Raw genomic sequence first — 21,375 nt, 5'->3', positions numbered from 1 at the left:
TGATGGTCCTTCACTTCTGGTGCACAGGGTTCCTACAATGCCTTTCAAACACTTACTGAACAGAATTTCCGGAGGTAGGAAGCTATGCTGTGTGTACTCTGAGAACTCTTACATGTGCCAGAAGAATGAGGATCACTTTCGCTTGTATCTGTGCAGTTCCTAACCCAAATTCTTCCTCTATCCTATTTACTGATGACAGTAACTGGAAACTACTCTCATGTTGTAAGTGGAGGGAAGGAGGAAGACTAAAAATATGATTATATATCACATTAGGATTGATATTAAAAGAATCCAGAGTCATTTTAAGAGACAATTTTAAGGCCAGACAGTCATGAACACAATATCAAAACCACTTTTTAGAGATCTTAAATACCTGGATAGTCTTCATTTCTCTTTTAGATTTACTTTTATTTATGTGACTATGCGTGTGTCTGTGTGAGTGTATATGTCACATGTGTGCAGATGTATGTCAGTAAAGGTCAGAAGAGGGTGCGAGGTCCTCTGGAAGAGCAGCCAGCTCTCCGGCCCCTAGAATCTATGTTTTTCTTTAAAAGAGGAACAAAACCAGAGGCCCAGCACCTACAAAAGGTAAGGCAGATCTTGGCTGAGCAACAAGAGAATAGGTAAAAGTTCATGCACTTGGTAGGCCACCCACCCGCCCTATTCTTCATTTACAGACAGTGTGCAGTAAGTGAACATACACATTACTCCTGTGTGCATGTGCAATTGTTGGGCTCTAAAGGAGTAGAGGTCAAGAGTCATGTTAACCTATACAAAGAAAGGAGGCATTCAGGCTTTGGGAGGATGGTCAGCCACAGAAACATCAAAAAGTGTTCATCAGTAAAGGTATCGTGCCTAAATGCCATCTCACTGCAAGGTCTTTCCCATTACAAAGATAAGCGCAATAAGCAGTAGTGAGCAGACATTTAATCTTTCTACTGCTTTGGAAATGACAAAATGGATTCACCTTGCCCCAGCCCAGTATCATTAACTGTTAGTTTTATCTAAATTCCTTTGTCCTAACACTGTGCTTACCAAGCACCAAGCGCACTGGCTTCTATGGGTAATATTTTTCATTGTCAATTAGTAAGCAAGTTTCCGCTGCTGTTTGCCTTCTAATGCAGGTTTTTCCAATAGAGAAAACAGCCTGTCATACCAATGCAAGTAGTGCACTCTATGTCTTAACTCCATTTACCTGGTCCCATGCTCCTAGCCTACATTAGTCTACTTCTGCGAGGTAGTGCTCTGTCAACTGATTCCCTGGGCCATGATAAATGCACAAAGGTAACAAATACCACTATATGTTCATTTTTGGACACATGTTTGTCAGTGCACCGTGACATCACCGCTGGTCAAATATGGTTACTTTGTCCCATTTAACATTTTTACAAAGAGTGAAAATGTTAGACTCTGCCAATTGTTCTTCAAATGGGTACGCATTACCCGATAAATTGAACACCGAATCTCTTTTCTGAAAGCCACTTTCTCCCATGCCCCAGCTCTTGCATGGACTTCTTTTCTATTTTGATGTCTCTATAACTTTCTACTGCTTACAGCTCTGTCCTCATTCTTGGTGGCTTCAGCATCCAACAGACAAGCCATTTTAGAGCAAAAGATCTTGAGAGAATTATTTAAACATTTTGGGTCCATCTTTTCTTTTTCTCTTCTCTCTAAAGCCCGTGTTAATCAGACATTTGTTTTGCTCACTACCCAGAAATCAGTATTTTCAAGAGTCCCATGAATTATCCCTGAGCAAAAAGGATTGGTCAATCTTGGCACCATTCCTGTTTTTTATTTGATATAGTTTATCACTGTTTTCTTCTGTTTTTAAAAAAGATTTATTTCATATGTATATGCCTGAATGTATACACATTTAATGCATTCAGTGCTTGTGTAGGTCCAGAGAGGGCACTGGATCCCTTGGAATTGGAGTTATAAGCAGTTATGAGCTGCCTGGTGTGGGTTCTCTGTAAGAGCAGCAAGTGCTCTTAACTGCTGAGCCGTCTCTTAAGCCCCACATTTTTTTTTTTTAACCTTAAAGTACCCACCTCTCCTGGTTGGGTCTCTGTGACACTGGATTTCTTGCTTTCCTTCTATCTCATACGGTGCCCTTAGTATTTCTTTACTAGGTTCTGCTTTAACTAAAAGATTGGCCATTTAGAGATCAATATCCTGTTCTTTCCGTTACTGTTATTTCTAACTCTTCTCACTTCTTGGATAACTCCTCTGGTCTCATGGTCTCATACAACCAACACACTGACATTATAAATAGGTACCCCTTGCCCCATTTTTTTGGAGACACAATTGTGCAATAGCCTATTTGGAATTTTCATTTGGGTGCACTTTGTACTCCAGCCTACAACATTCAAAACATACCTTGTCTTCCTACATAAGGCTCCAGTATCATATCTGGGTTTTGGCTGTCTATCACTTCATGTCTTTTGTTTGTTTGTTTTATTTTCTCAAGACAGGATTTCTCTGTGTAGCTTTGGAGCCTGTCCTGGAACTCGCTTTGTAAACCAGTCTGGCCTTGAACTCACAGAGATCTGTCTGTCTCTTCCTCCCAAGTGCTGGGATTAAAGGCGTGCGCCACCATTGCCTGGCTCAACTCATATCTTAACTCTCCTTTCTCAATATTACCAGGTGTGAGCACTTTAACCCTCTCTGTCACTGCTAAGCCAGCCACAATTGATCTCCCTAGTTTCACTCTTGCTCATGACTATGTTTTTTTATACAGTGGTACTAGTGATGTCCTTAGTAGAAATCACACCGGATCAATGGTTTCCTCTCTTCATGCTTTGGTTCTCATGCTGGCTCACAGACTATGGTTCTGATCCTGGCCACCTGTCTAAATTCACTCCTTACCATTCTCCCATTTCCCTCTGTTTTTAGCATACAAATTTCTTGCTGTTCCTCCTGCTGTCAATACTCTCAAGCTGATTCCTCCCTTGGAGCATGGGACCAGCTGTTCTCTCTGCCTGAACTGCTCTTCCTCCAGACAGCAATGTGGTTCCCTCCCTTACCTTATATAGGCATCTCTTGGATGCTGCCTCTAGCATGGGTTCTTTTCTGGCCATCCTGTTTTTAATGCCTCCCTTGCACTTCTACTCTCAATCTCTCACCTACTTTTTCTGAAAGTTACTTACTGATTTATCATGAGAAATAGAGCAGTTTCTAAACTGTTTTCTCAGTTGTATCTCAGAGCACAGAAGGATATGTGGCTCAAGAGTATAAAATACACATTTGTAATCTACTGAGGAACTACTTAGACCTAAATGCGTGAACAAGTGAATGATGGCCAAGAAGCTTCTTCTCTCTTCCGGAACCTTCTCTCCATACTGGGTTTGAAGTTTCATCCTTGCCTATATTTGTTCTGTATAGCTTCTGTCTTTAGGTGGTTTGTGAGGACTGGGGCTCACTGATGCCAGGCGCCAGTCTGACAACAGAGTGGGTCATACCTGGGGGAAAAGATCCTGTGGTGGGAATCTGTGTATGTAATAGTTTTAGGTGGACCAGAGGCTACTTGATACTTGTCACCTCTGGCCTGCTTGGGGATCACTGAGTATACTGGTACAGGATACCAGAAGGATGGTGTCAGTGAACAGAGAAGTAGAGGCAACCCAAGGAGAATTAAGGCAAATCTTACTGGTAAAAAGTAGCCCATACCCCAAGTCTACAGATTTTATAGTCCTGAGGCCACACACATTTTCATTCATTAAGCATAACAAAGAAGAAAAGCCTGCTAAAAAACTCTTAGAATTGTCACACAAAAGTAATCATGTGTATATTCATATACTATGCAATCTATATTAAAACATTTAAGGTAAATGTAATAAACAATCATACCTGTTATACAAGAGACGTTTGAAATCTTGAAATAAAGTATCTTTATTTTTGTCAATAAAACCAATGGCAGAATAGCTAGAGAGAAAACAGAACACATGTATCATCGCCATGTAAGCCACGTTTGAGCTTTTCTAGAAGTGCACAGGCCTTTCTGCTATCAGTTTTGCAATCGAACTTCTAAAAGCTGGTCTACTTAGCTCTGAAGTCAAGGTCACAGACTTCACACGCTAAATAAAAGGGACTCTGCTTCTCTCCTTCAGAAGGAAAGCGGACCGGTGTCCGTCATTCTGAGTAAGAGCATCATTTTCTACTGGCTATGGCTTACCTCAACAAGACGACTTCAAAACAGACAGTTGTATTTATCATCCGGCATGCCTAAGATAAAACCAAAACAGCACCATACAGGAACTAATTGTCTCATCCGTGGGGAGGTCAAGTGGCTTGTCTAAGCACCACTCAGTGTGCAGGGTATGAAAGAGTCCAAGGAGAACTGCAAAGGACGGTAAGAATTGGATAAGCAGAGAAAAAGACCGGCAGATCACGTGGGGGCAACAGGCAGAACGAAGGGCTGGAAGCAGGCACATGCAGGAGCACCACAGAGAAGGGAGACCGCTCTTCAGAGTCTGCAGGAAGGCAGGAAGTAAGGCTCAGAAACTCCAGCTAAGATGGCAGGCAGCTGGCGCGGAGGGCACAAGGCAGGGGAATTATACTGCTGCAGTGACCAGAGAGGCCTCTAGGGGAAGCCACTCTGTGTTGGGGTAAAAGAGTAAACGGGGTTAGGCTGGGTGACTGAGCAAACAGCAACTGCATGCAGCCTCTCCTTAGCAGCTCTGCGCTCTTGTCTATATTTTCTTTTCGACAATCACATCAATACCTCTCAGGCTTCTAAGCCTAACCTTTTACTTTACACTTTTAATTTTGCAAAACAAAAAAAAATATTTCAGATGTGCTGCCCACAGGGACTTTAAGGTTACCACATCCAAAATTATTCTGTTGCCTGCCTAAACCAGGTCTTCCCAATCCCATCCTGTCATTTTTAACTGAACATTTGAAACCACCCTACTCTTAATCTATTGTTAAACCCACACAGACTGAATCAAAGACCACAGAATAGTGTTCAAGTCTCACTGTGATTTGATCTCAGTCTACTTTCCCAGGCGTTTCTAAGCTGCACCACAGAAAGGATACACCCCTGCTACTTCCTGAATATTTTTTCACCACTCCTCCCACTTCTTCCTATAAAAATATTTCCTAGCACCCGAGCCTAGCAGCATCAGCCTCCTGGGGCTTACCACAACACCTAAAAATATTATAGTGTTTTCTTATTCAGAGTTTGTCGCAACACTTGCTATGACTCATATGGCGATTATTATAGCCATCTTTTCTTATGCACACATATGTATATGTACATGTGTATATATATATATATGCTTAAACATACATTTAATCACACACATGTGTGTGTATGTGTGTGTGTGTATCTTGTATGGAAAGCTCTTTGTGGTCAGATACCATGGCCTGTAAAGTATTGTGCATATAGAAAATCACGTATAAAACTCCGAAGAGGACTGAAGGCTAAAGGAGGAGCCTGAGGCAGTGAGTACAGTTGGAACTCTGGACCAGGAGCCTGGAAGCCTAGCTGCTGCCTCAGTTCTTCCATACACATCGTATGAGACTTTGGGTCAGATATTTGCTTTCTCTGTAGATGCTGAGTCCTCTGTAAGACAGGTGGACCTGGGGGCACAGGCCTCTGCCCATCTCTGCATTCACACCACCCTGATTGCCAGACAGCAGTCTGTAAGTACGGCTTGGGCTTATTTTAGTGGAGGCATCTGAGTAGTACTTGTCTTTTCTACTGAGTACTCTAGACCAGGACTAGAGTGGTGGGGAACTGTGACATCTTGCAATGATGGCCAGTTTGACAGGGGGTAATAATTTTGAGCCACATTATTTTAAGATTCTAGAATTTTAGTTTAGCCAGAAATAGACATTAAAGTTTCTTTAAATGTCTTTTCAGCATTTATACAGATAATCATTTGCTTTTGTGTTGATTAATCTCTTCTTGTAATGGGTTACGTGGGAAGAATTCCTAGCATAATAAATAAAGAAAAAGGTAGCGTTCTTTAAACAATAAGACAAGGAACGGGGATTAATGCGGAGTGAATGCATAACAAACAGTACAGCTGAAAAATGACCCACAACAATTGACAATCACATCAGCCTTCCTGGAACTCGGGGACGCTGTCTTCTGTGGTACAGGGATGTGATTATGCTAATGATCTTGAAAGAAGAAAATAATCCAATAGAAGACTGGGCGGGGGTGGGCAGAAAAGTGACCAGATTATTTTAACACAGTGGCAGGGGGTTAACCCTCAGGATGGAGCAATGTATCAAAGAGGTGGCCACAAGCCAAGGAATGCCCATAGCATCAAAAGGCGAAAAAAGGGCAGATTCTTCCTGAGGGAAGCCTCCAGAAAAGCCCTGCCATCACCTGATTTTGAACTTCCTGCTTCTCAAATTATGATACTACTGAAAGCACAAACTTCTGCTTCTGTATTTGTTTCTGTGGTGCTGGTAGCCTGACCTATGCCAGGTGAGCATTTTACCTAAGCTATACCCCAGCCCATGTAGCTGGGTTTTTTTTTTTTGTTGTTGTTGTTGTTTGTTTTGAGACAGGGTTTCCCTGTGTAACAGTCCTGCTGTCCTGAACTAGTGCTGCAGACCAGGCTGGTCTTGAACTCACAGAGATCCATCTGCCTCTGCCTCCCGAGTACTGGGACTAAGGGTGTGCATCAGCACCCCAGTGCGGCTGTTGTGTTAAGTCACTGGTTTGTGATAGCTTGTTACAGAAGCACCTGGTACCTAACATACCAAGGTAGTTTTCACACTGATTGGTATTTTCATGTCAACTGCTATTTTTATTGTAAGGCAATAAAAAAAATGCAGCTTGTAGGCATTCTATTTCTCAAACACTCTTTGACAATAATATAGTAAAACTTCTTTTGCTTGTGTTGCTCCCTGTAGTTCTGCACACACAGGGTGCCCTGCAGATCCCTCTCCACACCCTCCTCGCTTGTCTCCAGGCTGTCATTTATGGTGCTGAACTTGCTTGCACACTTCTTCCTCCAGCAAGATTTCTCCAGACTCCTCATTGCTTCCATAATGCTGTGTGCCTCCCCAACTGAGTCCTTGCCTCCTCCCTTCCTGTGACTTAGATGTATCTACTCATATTCACTAACCTGCTGGCTTCTTATGGGCAGAACCCATCTTTCGTTTTTTTTCATAGAGATAAATATCAGAATTTATTGCAGAACTATTCACACTAGCTAAGTTATAGAACCAGCCCATCAGCAGAAGAATGAATACAGAAAATATGGTTTGTGCATATGATGGATTTTTTTCAGTCATAAAGAGGAATGAAATTTTGTCATATGTAAGAAAATGAATACAACTGGAGATAACCATATTGAGTGAATTATACCAGTCTCAGAAAGACAAACATCATGTTTTCTATCATTCGTGGGACCCAGAGTTCATGTACAGATGGCATGAAAGTAGAGGTGGGAGTGTCCAGGGGGACAAAGGGAGCTAACAGGAAGATAGAAGGTCAAGTGAGTAGAGGTACAGCGGTCAGGGGGAATATGCTTATAGTATATTATCTATTGGGCAGAATCCATCTTACCACACGTCTACCCTAGACTCTAACATGTTCCCAAGGTTTATTGATACAGTGGTTCCAACCACAGGTGGAAGTACACCTGGTTACACAACATATGCTCAAACCAAATGTCTGAGAAACGAGGAAGAAATGAAGCTATGCACTTCTTCAAACCAAGAGGCTAAATTATACTGTTCCCCACAATGACCCCTCCCAAATAAATCCCCACACACATGAAAAGAAAAACAACCAGCAGTGTCTCAGCCCCATTTTCCGAAGTAAGGCTGCATGCAAATCATCATGCTGGGCTAGGCCCAGAGTAAGATACTCACACCACATCACCTGCGTAGTGCCGGATTCGGAAGTCCCGCTCAAACTCTAGGCTTTTGTCTGAGGCACAGGTCTAAGAGATTAAAAAGGATATAAACTTGAAAAAAAATGACATTTTTCACACCTAAAAACACATTCCAAATTAATATGACCAAGCATCACAAATCATGATATCTAGATGAAATCACAGTCCCCTGATTCAGGTCTGTTTAAATACATGGCTGACAAGGTAAAGGCTTCTGACAGAAACCCACGTAGCACATAGCACACAGCTGGCCTCCATTTGCTGGCTGCTCTAGCAGTAGACATGGCCAAGAGGCCAGGTCTGGACAATGAATGTGGAAATGTGGCTATTCCATGCCCAGTGTGGTCAGAGGTTGACGAATGATGCCCTTTATTCAGTTGGATATAAAGGATGGTCTCTAGCAGATGGGTCCACCAGACAATGGAAGAAGTATGGTACCCTGAGAAACAGATGTGCAGAGTCTTCTGACACTTAAATCCCTCTCCTCCATGCTCCACTTGGGAGGACCACACCGAGGGCTTCCTGTCTGTAAGACACCTACATTTCATAGCCCTCACAATCTACTGTTAAAGAATAAACTGTCTTCCTCACATACATGGAGACAGACTCAGTGAGGTAGGCAGTTGGCACATGATGTTGCCAGTAAGTGGTAGTCCTGGAAAGGCTCCAGGAAACAGAAAGGAACATGTCTTCATGTACACAGCTCTTGGCTCATCTGCCTGTTGAGCTGGACTCGTTTAGGTGTTCTTCATAGAACAGTAAACTTGAATATCTTTCTTATTGAAGGGGAATACTCTAAGAAATGCAGGTTCTATATGGCCTTGGATTTCTTCATGACTTCCTCTAATTTTCTTCGCTACAGTAGCACCCAGACAGGCAGACGAGCAAAAATCTACACAATACCATTTAGTATGTGGTAGAGCACACCATCCACATGTCATACAGCACACAATCCATCCAGGACAACAGGCTTCAGATACTAAAGGAACAATGTCCAGGAGTTTCATGAATAAAGAATTAGAGGAAATTGGGGGTTTACTGTGCGTCTTTTAATAATTACTCATCAGAAAAAGTGGAGAGTTAAATGAACTATGTACAAGACCAAAGCATTAGCTAGAGAGGACTCGCCAAAATAGATCACGCCCTGCTCGCTGGAAAACGTGCTTTACTTTTAACTGTGAGCACGAGGGTTGTGCATTGTGAGTGTGGGTGCCATAGAGGCCAGGAGAGGGCTTCAGCTGTCTGGATCTGGAGTTAAGGCAGTTGTGAGCTGCCTGACATGGGTGCTAAGAACTGAACTCTGGTTCTCTGCAAGACTAGTACACACTCTTAACTGTTGAGTCCTCTATCTAGCCTGCCCCCTCACCACCCTTTTGAAAAATCCTTTAGTTTGCAAAATTCTTGAAGGAAAAGACTCAAAACACAGGCCATTCTTATATTTGGATAATCTGCAAAATTGTGATTTTCTTCAACACACAAAATTATATTTTGCTATATAGTTATTATTTTAAAATATTTTACAATTGTTTGGATCATGTGACTGCCTCTCCATGATACCTTTAATATGAAAGGAAGTTTTTTTATCCCCCAAATAAAAGCCAGCAATCTTTTTCTTTTGTTCATTATGTATACAGTGGTCTGTCTGCATGTATGCCTGCAGGCCAGAAGAGGGCACCAGATCTCATTACAGGTGGTTGTGAGCCACCATGTGGTTGCTGGGAATTGAACCCAGATCCTCTGGAAGAGCAGACAGTGCTCTTAACCGCTGAGCCATCTCTCCAGCCCATCAGCAATCTTTTATTTAATAAGACAGTAAGTCTACTTGATCAGTTAGCAGTAGCAAATGATACCTGACTCACCATATACCCAATAACATTATCTAAGGTGTGCAGTGACTTAGATATCCCGACAGCTTGGCTGTGTAATTTCTTTCCTTTATTAGGCAAAAATCCCCAAAAGATGGAGCTGTGGAGATGACTCGATTGCTGAAGTGCTTGTCACAGAAACATGAGGACTTGATTTGCAACCCCAATGATCACATAAAGTTGGGTACAGTGATGTCTGTAACCCCGGTGCTGATAGGGCAGAGACAGAAGGTACCTGAAGCTTGCTGGTGAGCCAGTATAGCTCAGTCAGGAGAGTCCAGGCACAGTGAAAGACCTGGTCTCAAACATAAACTAGAAGGCCAGTGGATTGGCTCAGTGGGTAAAGGTGCTTGACACAATGTCTGAGTTTGATTCTTGGAGGCTACATAGTGGAGAGAACCAATTCCTGCAGGTTGTCCTCTGACTTCCACATGTGTGCCAAGGCATGCATGTACATGCACACATATGGATACATAAATAAATAAAGGTAATTTGTTTTAAAGTTGAAGAGTAATAGAGAAGGTATAGGGCATTGAATTCTGACCTCCACATGCTCACAGAGAAACAGTTATTTTGCCTGACCAACTTACTTAGTTCAATTATATAAATGGCCAGGGTGAAAAAAAGAATAATGATTTGGGGTGTCATTTTGAGACTTATAGACACCCATATAAATAAAAACAATTAAAGTAAGATTTATTTAGTATGACTGTGACCAGTTCAATGTAATTTCGCTAACACTGACTGTCTAGCATCTAGAGGGTACAGTAGTAGATGAGACTCCAGAACTCAACTCAGAGGTGTGATGACAATGGGCATCTCTAAACTCCCTCACAGACAGAACTTTTCCTGGATAAAGGTGCCCTTGAGACATCTCCCTGTGCCTTAGGTTTCTTTTTACTTTGTGCAGTTTTGTGCCAGCACCAAGGACTAGAGCTGCCAAACAAGAGGCATTTAATTAGCCCTTTGGGTATAAAGGAGAGCTGGCTGAAGGGACTGAGGCCCTTAATGTCAAAGATCAGTCTGCAGGAGCTGAAGACCAAGTCGTAGTCACAAATAACTGGCCGGAGACAAGTGTCAATCAAGAAACAACTTAAGATGATTTACACCTTCTCTAGTTAATTGCGGAATTTCTCTGTTCGGCTTACATAACTCTAAAGGGAACGTAGTTAGGAAGTAGATTTATTCATGAGACAGTGGCAATGTGCCACAGATTTACAGAGGAACAGAAGTGCCTGCCCATTCCTTTCAGGATGTGAAGGAACAGGGCCTGCTTTCCTGGCAGTGTCTGGTAACTAGACAAGCTTGCATTTGTGGGGAAGACTGGGGTGATGTTGCAAACACGAATAACAAACATACTACACATAAGGTCTAGAATAAAAATCTGATAACCACAACTGCCACCAATTATTCTACAGATGTGGTTTGTTTGTGACACATTTAGATTGTAAAAATGGAGAGTTGGAAGCATACCCAATACACTGAAAGAATGCATTTCTTCATAATAAGAGGAGTGGCAGCTAGAATGTCTCACTTTTAGGAAAGTCATGGGGTCTAAAGAACACAGAGCACACTCCGTATTTTGTAAATGAGGATTATGGTGAAAAGTCAAGGACAAAAGCAATTTCTTATGCCAGAATCATCAGATGCAGGCATAAAATTCTAGCACATGAACAAGGACTCAGCACCTATTGGTTATAAATGACATCATGCTTTCTAAAGACTCGTGTTCATTTTCCCTGCATCTAGCAAATTCACAGTCTTTTAGCTCCCTCTCCTGGATGTTATGGTTTCTGTCAGTCTCATCGTTGTATCGGAGAAGCAGAACTCAACCACAGAGATACAACATTTACCAGACATTCATACCTTTCCCCCTTATTCGGGTGTACATTCTTCTAACTTAACGTAAAGCAATGTTGCCCTGTCAAACAATGAGCAAAGGTTTTTATAGCTCATTATTACCTTTCGGCTGGAGAAATGACCATGTTTGCCCAGTTTACTGTTAAGAGCCTCAAGGAACATTCCATCGGTGACTTTGCCAACATTCATACAGGCGTCATCCAGGATTGCAATGATGCCTTTGTGTTGCTGCTCCACAAGGTCCACAATGATCTGGTTGTTGAAGTAATCGATCTGCAGGACAACAAGAAAGCAATGTCCAAGAGAATGGGAACCACAGTGGGCAAGACACACAGGTGTCTCCTTTCGTTTCACAGACTTGTCCAATGCTCCGATGTCAAAAGGGCAGTCAGGAGCACACATTTTAACGGAGGTTTCTGACTTACTGTCCTTAATGAAGGAAAGACCAGGGATGACTGTGGACTAAGGCCAATGGGATTAATTCTTGCCCTACTCCTTCCTGTCTCCCAGCCCTACACCCAATCCCACTCCTTCATTCTGCAAGCCCCCAACCTGTATGCCACTAATCATGAAACAGTTTCCACTAAGTGCCAGCAGATGACCTGACAATATCATCTGGTGTTCTTCTGACAATGAAGTCAAAGTACTCCACAGAATCTGAAGTTCTGCTCACGTGACATGCACTGACAAAAACCCAAAAGAGAATTTCCTCTAGATTTCCCGAAGTTAGAAAGCATAGGAACCTAACACTTTTGAAACTTTTCTGGGAATAATAATTTTAAAAACTTAATTAAATTTAAAACTTAATTTACATAATTACATGTAAAAGATAAATAAGCTTTCCACTCACTTCCACGAAGCAAATGAAGTTAAGAACTTTGGGCTTTTTAGCAACTTCAGTGTATACAAGTTGTAGACAGAAATCTGCTACTACCTTCTGCTCTGATGGACTGCACAGAAACTGCCTTCAGAGGTCTATCTCAGGCAAGCTGTATGTCATGGAGGCGAGCCACTTATGTGCAAACATTTCTGCTGAGATGTCCCATCTCCTGTCAGAGGAACTAACTAAGTATCGTCTCCATTACCTCTTGAAAGCTCTACAGACTCACGGCAGAACTGGACCCCAGTTTCAGGCTTTCATATCTACAGGCCGATGCCACTTATTTGCTGTGGCTTTCAGCTCCATTTCTAGTCTTTTGTGTTCTTTGGGACGAAAGACTGAAAACGAAGCGTCATTCCCATTCCCACCTCCCAGCTTTTTTTTTTTTTTTTTTTAATACTTTTCTGGTTTGTCTGAATCATTGATTCTCAACTGAGGTTAATTTTGTCTGTATGAACATTTAGTAATGTCAGAAGGCAGTTTTGATTGTCATCCTGGGGATGCTACAGGTGTCAAGGGATGAAGGTCAGGATGCTGCTAAACCCTCCAACACATAGGATGCCCTACTGCAAAAATTACCTAGCCCGTAACTTCAATTGGACGGAGAGATCTGCTTTTAAATAGTGATACAGATTGTGCAGAGTTATTGTGCTTTCAGTTGGGGAGAAAAGTTATTTCCTCCTTTAGGAAAACATCCTAAAATACACAAATGCAGGAATCTATCACCAGCTGGCATTTCAGACATTAGGAGTATAAAAGTAAGTTCTAATGGAGTAAAATTCCAACTGTATTCCTAGGAGCCACTGATTTTTGCTGAAGATTCTAGTAACTTTTGGTTTTAAATTTAACAGTGTTTAAAGCATGCTTTCCAAAATCAGGTTCTTCTGGTAACTCGGAATGCCCATGAGTTTTTTCATAAGGCATACAAGGAGAGATGTGACAGAATGGCTTATGGGTGTGGAGGTCCTGGGTCACATCCTCATTCCAAACACAGACACTTCTAATAGCAGTTTTCTTGCCTATGCCTGTGGAATCCGAACAACAAACTTTATAATTAAATTTGTTATAAAAAAATCTAAATTTCAGCAATATTATGTCTATATAAAACATACAATGTATACAATACATTCTTAGAAAGCGTCATATAAACAATTGAATTGCATTTTAACTTTATGAAAGTTCACTAGAATGTCAAGTTTTCAATAGTTAAAATGATCTGTGGAGGCTCCAGAGACGGCTCAATGCTTAAGAGCACTTACTGCTCTTGCAAAGATACCTGATTTAGTTCCCAGCACCCACACCAGATGGCTCACAACCACCTGTAACTACAGTTCCAGGGGTTCCAATGCCCTCTTCTGGCCTCCACGGCACCTGTAACCATATGGTGCACATATGCATAAATAAAAATAGAAATTAAAAAAATTGTAAACTTTTAGAAGAGAATGAATCAGAGGGATAATTAGATTTTATGAGCTCCTGATAGGCATTCACACACAGGCCATGAACAGGTTGTGGAGAAAAACTAACTCTGAACCCATCAACACACTAGATCTACTTTCCAGTACACAGAACACACAGGTGCACAGACATGTATTAATAACACTTCAGGAACTGGATTAGCATGATCTGGACTGGGAAACCTTCCAGAAAAGATGCTCACTACAGCCAAAGTGATCCCCCTTTTCAAGAAAAGATTACAAAGGGATGAGGAGAGAAGGAATGAGCCCAGACCTATGTGAGAAACCTGTCAATCAATAAATCAACCTTAATGCAAAATCCTTATCTGGATCCAATCAAGCAATCGTTTACCATCAACAACAATAGAACAACTTAAGAAATAGGAGGTGATATTAAAGAAATTGTTATTAATTTTTGGGGTGGGGTCACAGAACTATGGTTACAGCCTTTGTAGGAGTATTTATCTCTTAGATACACTGGAAATCAGAGATGAAGACATTTGAGTAACTCAATGTGACCTGGCACAGGCAAGGAAGACACAGAGGCAGGAGGAGGGCAACACAGCAGAAATGCCAAGACCGGGTTGAGGGTGCACATAGTTTATGTTTTCCTCCTCCACCTTTGAAATGTTCTATAGCGATGAATCACAATGCTTAGGAGTCTGGGATCCGAGGGAAACAGGCTGCAATGCTGGCGCACATCAACATGCTGCTTCTGTCACCCGGGAGTCTGCTTCTGTTCCCTTCATGGTACGGTCTGTTTCAGTTCTTCCAAACCCCATCATCTCCAGGGTTACTGAGCTTTCCAAGGTGTCTGAATTAGACACTACTGCAGCTGTTACTTGTCCCCCTGTCAACTAAGCCTGTGGAGCTTGGTATTCTGATTGTTTGGTATGATATTTTTTTAAAGACAGGTCTTACTACATAGTTTTAACTGGTCTCAAACTTGGGATCTTCATATCTCAGCCTCTGAAGTGCTGAAATTACACTTGAAATTACACATGTGCCACCACAATCAGCTTCAAAGGATATTTTGGATAAGCATCTCCAAACACATCTGAATAACAGGTTTTATGATGATATTCTTGGTTAAAGAAAACCCTTACCTTCAGTTATATTGTATATTAAACAACAGGTTTATTCTTTAAAAACTTCACATAACTTTAATAGAATTATATTTTCTATCTATCTATCTATCTATCTATCTATCTATCTATCTATCTATCTATTTATCTAATCTATCTCTATCTATCTATTCATCTATCTATCATGTATCTATCTATGTATCTATCTATCCATGTATGTATGTATGTATGTATGTATGTATGTATGTATGTATGATCTATCTATCTATCTATCTATCTATCTATCTATCTATCTATCTATCTATCTATCTATCTATCTATCTATCTATCCATTCTCTGTGTATCTCTGGCTAGACCAGGCTGGCCTCAAACTCAGAGATCTGCATGCCTCTGTCTCCCCAGTGCTGGGGATTAAAGGTGCATGCTACTAACACCTGGCATGGCTTGAGTTACACTTTAAATAGTTATGAGAGGTCGCTGTTTAAATCAAACAATAGGCATCTCTATTTTATAATAAAGCTGACAACTCTGGTATATTTTAAATATGTAAAATTTAAGCTAATATAGTAAATAAAATTTTATGGCATTCTAATATTTAACATGTGATGGAAGGCAAAGATGTAATTTGAGGCTGACATGCTACTTAGTATACCACTCTCTCTTTTAAAATGAGTATGTAGAAATAAAAATTAGGAAGGTATTGATATGAAAATAATTCTAATATGACATTTCAAGTAGCTTTTTACTGCTACTCTGTTTGATATCAAAGGATAAATACTGCCTTGATTTTATTGTTCGATGAGAATACAAACAGTTTTATAAACTCAGCAACCAGTCATGGCGGTGAAACCTGTAATGCCAGTACTCATAAGGTGGAGGTAGAATTAGGAGCACAAGATTATCCTTGGTTTCACAGCAGGTGCAAGCCCAGCCTGGGAAACATCAGACTATGCCTCAAAAAACCAAAACAAACAAATTATGAAACCTCACAAAAATAAACAAACAATTACAGGAAAATACCCGAAAGTTTTTAAAAACCTACTCCCAAAATTGTTTTAAAAATACGGATGTCCCAGAAGAATGACTAAGCCTCACGTCTGTCAGGAGCTGGGGGTTCAATGGCAGAGCAGAGGAAGCTCCGGGAGCCCGTGTTTCAGCCGGGAGCCCCGCTCGGACCAGGGTCACTTCTATCCATATCTCACTGGTACAGTTTGCCTCTGAACATTACAAACATTCACAAAGAGCCACGAGAAGAGAGGTGACAGCAGAAGGAAGAATGTGGAACTGAACAGGAGCACAAGCGGTCCAGCATTCCAATGCCCAGGCTTCTGAGAACAGGGACATCAACAGCTGAGAGCGGTCCACTGCCACGGAGTCCGCAGAGTGGAGGAGAAAACAAAGGGAGGTCTGGGAGTAAATTCATCAAATCTAAGTCAAAGAGTGAACTTTGAGTGATGCTAGACTCTTAACAAACAAAAACCAAGCAGGAGTCATGTGGCATCAGCTGTACCGAACACCAACACGGCAGGCTCTCAGATTAGAGGAATCACACCCACTGGCAGAGCACAACTGGATTAGCATATCTCAAGGAGGAAGGCTAGGGTCCAGGTGGTTCAAGACCCCAGGAAGGTCAGGAGGAATCTAGGTGGGCAGCCCAGGGAGACAGTCCCCATGAGGGCACTCACGTGTTTCCAAGGGATGCCTTCCCGCTGGTACTCTTCTTGCTCCTGCTTCAGAACCAGCTGAATAAACAGCTGCTGCAGCTTCTCATTGCAGTAATTAATGCAGAACTGTTCGAAGCTACATGAGATGGAACATGTTAGGCTTAAGTACTGAAAAATGCGCAGTAGGGTTTTAAGTATCTTACCCAGTTTACCTGTTGTTGTCAAAGATTTCAAAGCCGTAGATATCCAGTACGCCAATAACAGTGTTTTTCCCATGGATCGTGGTGTCATAGTTCTTGACCTCGATGATGTCATTGATACGAGTTACAATCCAACAAAAAAGGCGTTCGTATATTGCCTGTGAGAGAAAGGACACCATAAATTCGTGTCTGTTTGGGAATGAGTCCCTCTGTTGGACTCGGGATGTCTTCCATCCCTTCTTCTTACTCTTCAGCACACATAGTATCACCTAAGCGGAACAATGAGAAAAGTGTATATCCCCTATTACAGAAACAGCTACACAGTGTACGCTGAACTGAAGCAAGCAATCAGGATTTTTACAGAGGTTATTGGCTACCGTTTATATTTTAAGACTATTCTCAGCTGGGTGGTGGTGCCACATGCCTTTAATCCGAGCACTCGGGAGGCAGAGGCAGGCGGATCTCTGGGAGTTCGAAACCAGCCTGTCTACAAGAGCTAATCCCAGGACAAATTCCAAAGCTAGAGAAATCCTGTCTTGAAAAAGACTATTCTCCTGGCATGTGTGTCCATGCCTTTCTACGTCAGTGACACATCTGCTCTTCTCACCTCTGGAAACTGTTCTACCAACTCTGAGCTATGCGTAATGGTCTTGGGTACTTAGGAATTTATCCGTTCGTTCACCAAACATTTGCTGAGTACTTAGTCAGACAGTTTGTTGGAAACATAGCACTAAGTCCACAGAAAGTCATAGTCTCTGAGGAGTGGAGGGTTAGGGTGAAGGAACACACGTACACTGTCTGAGGTGATTTTTAAAAGTTACTATGTGGGTGCACGTAGATGCTCTTTGAGGTGCTGGTTTTCCTGATGCTGGAATTACAGGTAGTTTGTTAAGCTGCCCAGATGGGTGGTGGGAACTGAACTTGGGTCCTATGCATGAGTAGTATGTGTGCTTAACTGCAGAACTATCCCTCCAGCCCCCTGATATGACTTTATTCTGTGCTCAGGCAATGGGATGTGCAGCCCCTGTGGTTAGAAGCAGAAAGGAGAGAAGAACTCAGGAGGCTTAAGAAAAGATGAGCATGCTGGATAAGTAAAAGTGGCTGAAGAAAGCAGAAAATGAGGCAGGGAAGGCAAAGTGGTGCCAGACCTTGCTGAAGTAGCCACATCGACTCCCTCGTGCCCATAGTTGGTCTATTTCCTTTTCCAGCAGTGATACAGCCAGGAGCTTTACTGAGACACTGATGGCCAGAAAGTCTCAGTTTTTAAAAACTCTTAGCCCACTGTTTGGGAGGTCTGAACACATCCTCACAGGATTTTACTTAGGCTGCAACCCACAGATCAAGTTCAGCCTCACCTTGGCAAAGGCGTCTCTGCCGTAGCTAGCTTCCTGTTCCGTGTGCTGTTTGTCGATGATGTCACGGCCTGTGGCCACCGTCCGGTAAAGAAGGGCTTTCTCCACCATGTCTGTCTTAGTAGAGAGCAATTCTGCCAGGACAGACACAATCTTGCCATTCTCAATGAGTGGCGTGTCACCATCTACTATAAATTTTACATTTCCCTATATCAAAAATAAAAACAAAAGACACCATTTCCAGTGAGCTTAGAGTGACCTTGCTTGTACCTACCTTCCTAAACATACATGTCATATGTGAAAACCTAGCACTCTCTTTTCCATATGCATGTCTATTCTTCCATCTTAACATACATTTTTGGTAGAGGGTCTGTATTTTTAAGTAGTCATATTTACGAATACTTTTTGCCATTCTGGTCTATGTGCTAGCCTCAGTTGGGCTGGCTGGACCTTGGAGGTCACTTGCAGCCATCTGATTCAGAGGCCATCACCCTTAGGCTTGGTGTTGAAGTCAAGGTCTGAGGATATCACAGCACAATGAAACAAGCATAGCCTCTACAGTGGTTTGGAAAACCTCTCAAAATATAAGATAATGAAGAAAATCAGAGTATGTTTTTCAGAACACAAGCAAAATTTTCACAACATAAATTACTTTTGACAAGGAACAAAATCTTCTGGAAGAGCACCCTGTATCCACAGGGATACAATGTACTTTGAGAGTCCTTACTCACCAAGTGAAGAATAGCAGCCAGAATTTTATACACTGTTTGAATCTCCTCAGGTTTGAATCCAATGACTTTCATGGCATCGGCTACGACTTTGAACTCTGCAGCATCATTGATGGAGGACTAGACATGAACATCAAAATCTTAAGTCACAGACATTACACACGAGCACTGATTATAAAACAGAAGTGTTCAGCCAAAGTCTTGATGCCTTTGTAGTAAGTCACTTTGAGGGAAGTAAGTATCAAAATTAATTTGTGGTAGACACATTGTTTAGATGTATGAGGCCCATTTGTGTTTGAGAGCTGTCACTTAAATAAGCACCATGCACTTTTCTGGAAGCGTCTGTCCTGAGTTGGCTCACAGAATACCACAGCTCTATGTCCCACGGGGGACAATGGCACATATGAAAATGTTGCATGTGGGAATTGTAAAGTGCACGGCTGGTCACTGCATCTGCAGCTCTCCCACAGCTCCTTCCTCTTGTGTAGGCTGGCAACAGTTCTCACACTGTAATAATCAGGCTTCTTGTTTCCCGGGTTAGGAAAAGTAGCGCCCAGAGCAAAGCCACCAGCTGCAGCCACTTAGCAAGCGGTTCAATATTCTAGGACTATTTAATACTATTTAATATATTATACTTTTTACCTTTTCTCATGTTACAAGAGTCTGGTAAGTTACAGCTTATAACCAGAGCAGAGGAGCTCCATGGTGAATCTGCAGCCCTGGGAGACATGGCCACCAGGCTGGATATACCAGTGTGCCAACGGATTCCACAGTAAAGAGTGGCAACTGTCTATATTACAAGTCTTCCTGGAAGCAGCTCTGGACCAGCTCTTTTCTCAACAAGCTGCTCCTCTTACTAGGATGGTGCCCTCACCTGATGCTCGCTTCCTAAAGAAGGACATCCAAAGCAAACTTTGAGGAGCACAAGGTCGTGTCCTAGGCACAACCCGGCAAGCTCCTATCCCTGTCAGTGTTTTATCACTATGAGATGAGCCTCACTTTCCTCATAAATTACACACACACAGAGTAACACATTTCTTTTTTTATGATTTTTTAATTGATTTTTATTGAGCTCTACATTTTTCTCTGCTCCCCTTCCTGCCTCTCCCCTCCCCTTCAACCCTCTCCCAAGGTCCCTATGCTCCCAATTTACTCAGGAGATCTTGTCTGTTTCTACTTCCCAAGTAACACATTTCTTATAGATTGTTTTCTGGTCTATACCATACCAAAAATACTAAAATATCAGATATTGCCATTATAAATTACATGTTGAGATTGTAGTTCTGTCCCATAAAAGGAAATTGCTGGCTGTTTCCCTGACAGCCATTCCTCTACTACTTCATTATTGCTAACATAAGATTTGTTTAGTCCTCTTCAAGCTCATCCCTGATTGGCTTGCTCCCAGCCTCTGGAGGCTTCATGGTTCTAAACTGATCATGGCCATTATCCTGGATAGTTTATGGTCAATGTAACACAAACTAGAGTTACCTGAGAAAAGGGCACTGCAGTTGAGAAGCAATGACCTGCAGGTGAGCCTGTGGGGCATTTTCTTAACAAATGATTGATTTGGAGGCAAAGACCATTGTGGTGGTGCCACCTCTATCCAGGTGATCCTGAGGCATCTAAGAGAACCAGGCTAAGCAAGCCATGGAGAGCAAGTCTGTAGGCAGCACTCCTCCATGGCATGTGCACTGCCTTGAGTTTCTACTCTGACTTCCCAGGGTGATGGAATACAAGCTGGAAGATGAAATAAACCCTTTACCTCCTCAAGTTGCTTTTGGTCATGGTGTTTATCTCAGCAGCAGAAACCCTGAGACGCACATTTTCTTCCCCTTACCAAGTGAGTGGTCAGCCACAGGCATGTGATGCTACTGTGATCAAGGAGGCATGAGGAAAAGCATATGAGGGTCTGTGTGAGGGGAGGGGCTCTAGGGAGACGTATGTATGTAAGGTGGCAAAGACAGCATTTCTTTTGCAGTGAATACTGGGACTGCTGATGACATTTTGCAACCACAACAAAAACAGACCAGGAGGCCAAGCCAGTTTGCCGAGGGAAGCAGAGCTGTAAGTCTGAAAACCACAAACCCCACCCCGGTCTCTAGCAATGTTGCTGAGGCCCTGGCTATGAGCATTCCAGCACTTGCTGTCATACAGAGCTAGCGGAGTCCTTACCATTTTAGGAAACTCTTGTCTGGATTTTCTCTTACCTGTGACCAACAGTATCTTAACTGTACATGATTAATTAAAATACATGTAACACTTTATGAACATTAAAATCAATTCATATTTGTATGAGGGAAGTGATTATACTGTAATATAATAAACATAGCTTGGAAACAACCTAGATGTCCTTCAATGGAAGAATGGATGAAGAAAGTGTGGAATATATACACATTAGAGTACTACTCAGCAGTAAAAAACAATG

The 21,375-nt window shown here is 42.1% G+C and overlaps 1 protein-coding gene across 1 annotated transcript in view; it reads right to left on the bottom strand.

The window, feature by feature from the left end:
• The window catches only part of Myo1d (myosin ID), a 298,766-nt gene that overhangs the window by 179,550 nt on the left and 97,841 nt on the right, over positions 1–21,375 (bottom strand). Inside the window, exons 7-13 of the mRNA XM_005349401.2 lie at positions 18,954–19,070; positions 18,226–18,429; positions 16,883–17,028; positions 16,692–16,806; positions 11,687–11,857; positions 7,837–7,907; positions 3,847–3,921 (exon numbers count right to left, since the gene is read on the bottom strand). Of these exons, the coding sequence (XP_005349458.1) occupies positions 3,847–3,921; positions 7,837–7,907; positions 11,687–11,857; positions 16,692–16,806; positions 16,883–17,028; positions 18,226–18,429; positions 18,954–19,070 (899 nt within the window). The remainder of the gene's footprint in view (positions 1–3,846; positions 3,922–7,836; positions 7,908–11,686; positions 11,858–16,691; positions 16,807–16,882; positions 17,029–18,225; positions 18,430–18,953; positions 19,071–21,375) is intronic.

This window comes from Microtus ochrogaster, chromosome 7 (genome assembly GCF_000317375.1).
Source record: "Microtus ochrogaster isolate Prairie Vole_2 chromosome 7, MicOch1.0, whole genome shotgun sequence".
NCBI lineage: Eukaryota > Metazoa > Chordata > Mammalia > Rodentia > Cricetidae > Microtus > Microtus ochrogaster.
The sequence above is the reverse complement of the archived record's forward strand: the minus strand, read 5'-3'. Positions and strand labels throughout refer to the sequence as shown.